General features: G+C 45.7%; 1 protein-coding gene across 1 annotated transcript in view; it reads right to left on the reverse strand.

Moving 5' to 3' along the window:
- The window catches only part of CYP7B1 (cytochrome P450 family 7 subfamily B member 1), a 131,218-nt gene extending 129,538 nt beyond the window's left edge, over positions 1-1,680 (reverse strand). The window contains exon 1 of the mRNA XM_021555623.3: positions 1,198-1,680. Within this exon, the coding sequence (XP_021411298.2) occupies positions 1,198-1,649 (452 nt within the window). The 5' untranslated portion in view covers positions 1,650-1,680. The remainder of the gene's footprint in view (positions 1-1,197) is intronic.
- Positions 1,681-6,781: the final 5,101 nt, after the last annotated feature.

The following is a 6,781-nucleotide window of genomic DNA, read 5'->3' on the forward strand; positions in this document are numbered from 1 at the left end:
ATACATGGTCCCAAAGTTAGGGGTATTGGTCTAAAAATTGCCAGACTGCCCTCCTAACTTTTTTTAGAACCTAGTAGTGCAATTTATTTTTTGCATTTGCTTGTCTACATTTTCCAAAATAACTTACAATTATTAGGAAAACGAAGAGTTTACTATTCAGAATTACATCTATAATTTCCTACACATCTCATTTTATGAATTAAAAATAAACAAAAAAACAGTGAATATTGATCCCTCCCCTTCTTCACTCCTCCACCAACAGCCTTTATACACATTTATTCATCAGTCGCAGAAGAGACACTGAAGAGCATCGAGTATTGGCTTCACATGACCAACCATTTCACTTCATCAGGTGAAAAATACCTGGGAAAATGTCAGCATATAAAGTAACAGGTATTCAGAAAGCATAGTTACAGAGAGTGCTTCTTTTGCCCTCAAAAAAACCTGCACGATCTTGAAATGTCCCAGAACACGTGTGTACCTTCTTTGAGTTTATAGATTATACACTGAAATAAACTAAAGGCAACAGCATGAGAAAAACTAACAGGAGTCACTAGAATGTCCATGACCCAAGCTACTCAGCACAAAGAGAAGGGCAGCGATGTCGCAACCCCGCGGCAGCGGCGGCCGCAGGTACGGCAGGCGCACCTCGGGCTCCGCGGGACAGCTGCGCGGGCCGCTCTGGGTCTCTGCTGCTACACGGGGCGTAGGGCTCGCATTCAGGTTCCCCGCAAACCCCAGCGTCGCGTCCGCTCAACAAGCCGAACTGCCCGGGGATGCGCTACGTCCGCAGCTCCTTTCGGAGCACGGGATCCCACGCACACCCGGGAGGAGACCAGAATCCCACCCCCGTGGGAGGCCAGAATGCCACGTGCCCGCGCCGCCCCCGCCCGAGGCCAGGCGAGGAGCCGCCGCCGCCCGCCGCGCCTCCCCGCCCCTCCCTCGGCCCCGGCGGCGCGGCTGCTGCCCGCGGCCCCGGCGCCGGCCCGGCCGCAGCGGGAGCCGCCGCCCCCGGGGCCGCCATCCCGCGGGGGCCGCCGCCCCCGGCCCGGCGGGCGCTGATAGGGCGGCCCGAGCGGAGGGGCGGGCGGAGAGCAGCGCGGCCCAATGCGCGGCTCGGCGGCGCCGCGCCCGCCGGCAGCCCCGCTCCCCGGCCCGGCCGTGCAGGAATGCGGCGGCCGCCCCCCGCCCCGGTACCTTCTCCTCCTGCAGAGCACGCACACGGCCCAGAGCAGCAGCGCGGCGGCGGCGGCCGCCCCGCCGTAGGTGCCGAGCGGCAGCGTGTCGGGGCCCATGCTGGCGGCGCTCGCCTCGCCGGCTGCTGGTGCCTCGCCGCCGCCGCCGGGGAGGAAAGTTTCGCCCGTCCTCCCGCTCCCGGCAGGAGAGGCGCCCGGCCGGCCGTCCCTCCCCGCCCACCCCGAACCCAGGGGGCTGGGTTTGGCCGCTCGGAGCCGGACTTGGCGAGTGGGCCCGGTGCGACCCGGCCGGCTCCTCCCCGGGGAGCGCCCAGAGCGGGGAGGGTCGCGCCCGCCCGCCCCCGCGGCTTCCCGGCGGCGGAGGAGGGGGAGCCCCAGCCTTCGGCTTGCCGGGAAAAGGCTCTGATGCGGCGGGAAGGTGCCGGGACGGAGACCCGGGAATGATGGGGGCATCTCAGTGCTCCCCGCCCTCCAATCCCTTTCAGCCGTCACGGCACCCTGGGAGGGTCCCGGTGCCCCGCAAACCTGGCCTCGGGTGGCGGAGTGGCCGTGGCGTGTTCCCAGTGCGAACAGTGTCAGACTCGGACAGGTGGCAGCTGTGGCAGCCCTTTGGCATCCGCTTGGTTTTGATACGGACCCCTTAAAAAGCAAGGCAACATCCCACAGCTTCATAAAACTTAATCTGAGGTACGATAACAAATAGCGAGGGTTGGTTCTTAATACTTTATGTGAAGAAACTGGATCCACTCCTCGCAGTGTGCCAGCCTCTCTGGTGTGTTACAGAGTACAAGAGAGGAAGGAGGAGGTGAGAGACAAAAAACAACGAGGAGATCCCCAGAGAGAGGAATTGGGATGAGGTGGGGAGGTAAAGAGTTCAATACTTCGTGGCAGGGCAGGGACTAACAAAACACCAGGGCAGCAGCAGTACCTTACCGCTCCACTGCCATTTGGTACAAGGTACACTCAAATGTTGATGTGATATAAGACACTGTTCAATGAGAATTCACACTGAGAAATGGCGTAACATCCTTCAGGTTTTGGAGTTGTGGTTCAGTTGAATGCTGACAGACAAGTTCATGCTCATTTTCAGCCGCATGCAGTATCATATGTTGTATGTTTCATAATGCTTGATGGTTTATATATTCCTTTCATCTTGGAAACAAATTGTAGAACACCAGTCTTCTGACTTGTCCTGTTGCAAGTTTTTTTCAGAATCGTAGAGTCCCAAATGTATCTTAGCAGATAAAAAAGTCAGTTAACTAAACACCTTCTTTAGCAGATTTCATTAATTTTTAAAACCTGGGGCATATCTGAGGGTTTGAAGTCATCAGACCTGTGTGTCTTCTTCCTCAGACATTCCTTTTAGTTGCAGTGAGATATTTTGAAATGCTATTTTGTTAATCAGTAAAAATCAAAGTAGTGAGTCTCACACTAAAATTGACCCAAATCTGAACAACATTGCTTAAAACTATCAGCTGTCTAGCCTTCCTGAGACTAAAAAATCAGACACCCTTATTGTGCAATATGATGCATGGAGGGAAACCATCAGAGAAACTAATGCTTCACTTGTAGTTCTTCAGAACTTCTTGCAAGTAACTGTATTTGAAATCCCCAGCTTGGGAATCCCAAGGGGTTTCTTAGCTACTAGTCTTGTAAATTCATGGAAAAGGACTAATTCAAAAATGAAAAGCATTACACTGTAAGACATTACATAGTAAAGTATTACTCATTTTACAAGTGACCTCTTCTGTGAAAATTTAGTGTTTCAGTTCAGTTTGGTGAGAAATAACTGTCTACAAACAATTAAATAGCTGTGGCAGCTAAAGTAAGCCCTCACCCATAATCAAAACATCAAAACACAAAGATTACTGTAGTTCTGCCAAAGGGTGTGAAGAGGGTTACAACAATCTTTTTTAGTTTGCACTTTTTATGTTTGTTGACAGTTACTGTTTCAGGTCAATTGCAGATTAAAAAAAACCCCACCCTCACACCAAAAACCATTTCGAACCACACCACAAAAATTTTAAAATACAGGGAACAAACCCTGAAACATCCTGAGTCCCTAAGAATGCTGAGTACTGTTCTATGTCAACCATTTTAAAAGTCCAAGAGGATAAATGAAATTCTTAACTAGTGAAGGAATCTCAAAGAGCTGGAAGCTAAAACATCTTTAAGTTTGATGTCTTATATATAGTATGAATTACGTCAATGCAAATCCAACTGGATGATATTTACACATAACGTACCAGTTAAAATTATAATAGATGTATTCATAGATATTGGCATCTCAACTAACTGGAGAAAGAGGGTGAGGCTGAACAGTTCCCTTTAATATAGCTCTAGCAGGAAAGAGGAACTTAGTTTTCAGAAGGTGCAAGCCTAAGCTTATAGCTATGTGGTCTCTTGTTAGGAAAGTAGTTTATTAAGAATTGGAGGGATTTTCAGTTTCATACTGTCATGACCTCCTTGTAGAGCTCTTGCTGCAGCATGGTCGTGAGGAGAAACAATGCAAATACTGTTATATTTGGAAATGGATAATGTTACTCCCCAGCTGGATACAACTGTGTCCAGTTGTTATCCTTACTAGTGGGGTGTAATTTCTGTTGTTCCATCACGGTAGTAGTGGCTCCTTTACAAATTTCTCCAAGTGTCCTTTGTATGTATTAGAAAACTTCCAGAAACAGCTGCAAACTGGGGAGAGGTGACAGCATTTGCAAGTACTTTATGAGTTGAGGGTGGATCACGGGTGGATGGAGAATTCATACAGTAAGCTTGGAGGGCTTTTCAGTTGGAAAGATTTCAGAGAGGTTCCTAGTACTATGGTATTAAGCCTATAAACATAGATATATTAGATAGATTAGATAGATAGATAGATAGATAGATAGATAGATAGATAGATAGATGATAGATGTTCAGCTACATTTCTCCTGTTTAAATTGTGAACATTCTGTACATATGCTACAGTTCAAAATGCATACTGTGTGTATGTTTCATACTGCCAATGTTGTAAGATGATATAGATCATATTTTTTTGTCTTATGAAAATGCAGAAGACTCAAAATAAACTTTGAACAGTATATACTGCAATCTGTACAGTATTTTACACATCACAGTGTGATTTTGCTATATGCAGCACATGGACAAATGCCTGTTCTGCTGGGTAGCTTTCATGTGCACAAGGATTTAAACTCTCAGTCTTAGACAAGAGCAGATTCTCTACCACTGAAGCACCAGTGATATATGCGTTATAAGCAACAGTGGGAACAAGGCTTACTTTTCCACTCACCCAGCACTACTTATTCAAAGGTTATTTTCAACAGCTTATAGCTTTGATCTGCTATAACCATTGCAGTTGCAATACTGCAAGGCCATTCTTGCCTTCAGTTCAAGTGTGTGTGAATTATTTCAACCAAAAAAAAAAAAAAAATAGATGTATTTTTGCTAACAATGTTAAAGAAAATACCCATGGTAACATTTTTAGTGATTTTGAGAAAATGGCAGTGGCATTAGACTTTGAAATGGGGTCAACAAATTAACCTCTGTGTCAAAGATAATCTGTCCAAATTTATTTAGGTTATAAGCTGCATAAGAAAAGAGGTTTTATACATTATAATGACCTGCTGGACCTTTGGGGCTTCATTCTCTGAAGATGCCCCTGGAACTGGGTCTGCTTCCAGCTCTTAGCTCAGCAGCTGTTTTCTCTGGAAGTGAAGCTCTGAGCTAATAGAGATCAGGCTGAATTCAGGGCAATGAAACTAAAAGCCTTTTTGTTCCCTGCTCTCTGTCTCCCTTCCTGCTAGAATACAGGCAAAGGGAAATGCAGTGATTTAAGTGAAGGACGAAAAGGCTTACAGACCTCTTAAATCTTGCTTAATTCAAGACTAATAATTCGATTCTCACTTTCTGTTCTCTCCTTCAAGTACACACCAATCTGCATTTAATGCTTTTGTAAGACAGCACTGCAGGCTCTCTCCCATGGCCTCCTGTGTCAATCACAGCTGATCAGCCTGAGCTCTGAACAAGGTCCCACGCTGAGACGGCTGAGAAGTCCCATTCATCCATCCCTGCATGTCAAATATCTTGGTCCCATTTCCCACTATCATGTGGAATGCCATGCCAAACACACACTTGCTACATACAGCAACATATGGACTCATCAGAAAAAAAAAAGAAGCTGAGAGGTCTACAGGGATAAGAACAGGAACTGAATAGACAAAGAGATCATGAATGGGAGCCAGGAAGGGGAAGAAAGGAGGATTAGGAACATATGAGGGGAAACTGAGGATGAATGGGCAAAATAAAATCTGAGACCCAAAAAAAAGGAGATGACAGTAAGAATAGAGAAGGTTTTGAGGAGGTATGTGACAGACTGGCAGCTGTCGTTGTGTAGAGATTAAGATGTGGAATTGTGATATGACTCAAACGCGAATTCCAAGAACAGAGGTGGAATGGGAAATGCGTGGGAATGGCAGTGTGGGAGGGGAGAATCCAAGAGGACTTAGGTAAAAAACCTCTGAAATGGTTCCTACAGTTGCAGGCTGAGTCTTACTGGGAAAGAAGAAAGGGATTTGGGTCAAAAATTGACTCTTGCCCATAAAAGTGATGGGCAAGATGATCAAGATAAGGAGGGCCCAACAGAAAATGCCATGTCTTCCTGGCTGCAATTTTACTTTGTACAATTGCAGAGCTTCAAAAGACATGGTCCTGTTTGTCCATACTGCCATCTGTGCCACAAAGTCAAACAAGCCCATGTTTTCCTTTCTGTTATAGCTAACACAGTGAGATCTGGTTATTTTCTAATCTGGCATTAAACTCATTCACTGAAGGAGAAGAAGGAATAGCTAGCATGCCACCAGATAATCCGTTGATTCCACCCATTCTGAAGCTGAGTCTTTACCATTGCAAGAACATAGACTGGCAATCCAAGATGTGGACTATGGAAAAGTGAGGCATCCTATTCTGGGAGCTAAATAAAAAGGGACCTGTATTACAAATGCCACGTGGAAGAATTTTCACATTTTCCCTCTGGATTTTTAATGAGAAGACTTTAATATATAAGTGCATCTACAAGGAAGTAATGTTGAAAGAGCTTTACAGATAAACTTAGACTATGTAGTCAAAGAGACTGGAGAACCCTTGCTTCTTCATTGTTGTAGATGGAAACCTGGTGAGGCAAGGGGATGACTGTTAGAGCAGTGGCTGTCCTGGCTAAGTTAACTAAAGATTCTCCTTCACAGTTATATTCCATCAGTTTCTGTGTGTTATTTCTATACCATCATACCATGGCTAATTATCTGATAGACCCTCATTTTCTGCAGGTCAATTTGAAAGCTTAGGTCTGACTTCCCAAAGTGCTAAGCATGTCAAAAGCAATACATATCTATAGTATGTAGCTACAAAAACATGGTGTATTAAGGACTTGTCCTTTGAACATGTAAAGCATTCTTAGCACAAAATATCCCAGCATTTAACTTTTCTGCTGATAAGTATCCATGAAAATAGTAATGCTAGTGTACCCTAAACTAGGTTTATATTTGCAATATTGTAAGGTGCTCAGTGGTATGCACTAAGTAACCTAACAAAGT

This window comes from Lonchura striata, chromosome 2 (genome assembly GCF_050655825.1).
Source record: "Lonchura striata isolate lonStrDom1 chromosome 2, ASM5065582v1, whole genome shotgun sequence".
NCBI classification, from domain to species: domain Eukaryota; kingdom Metazoa; phylum Chordata; class Aves; order Passeriformes; family Estrildidae; genus Lonchura; species Lonchura striata.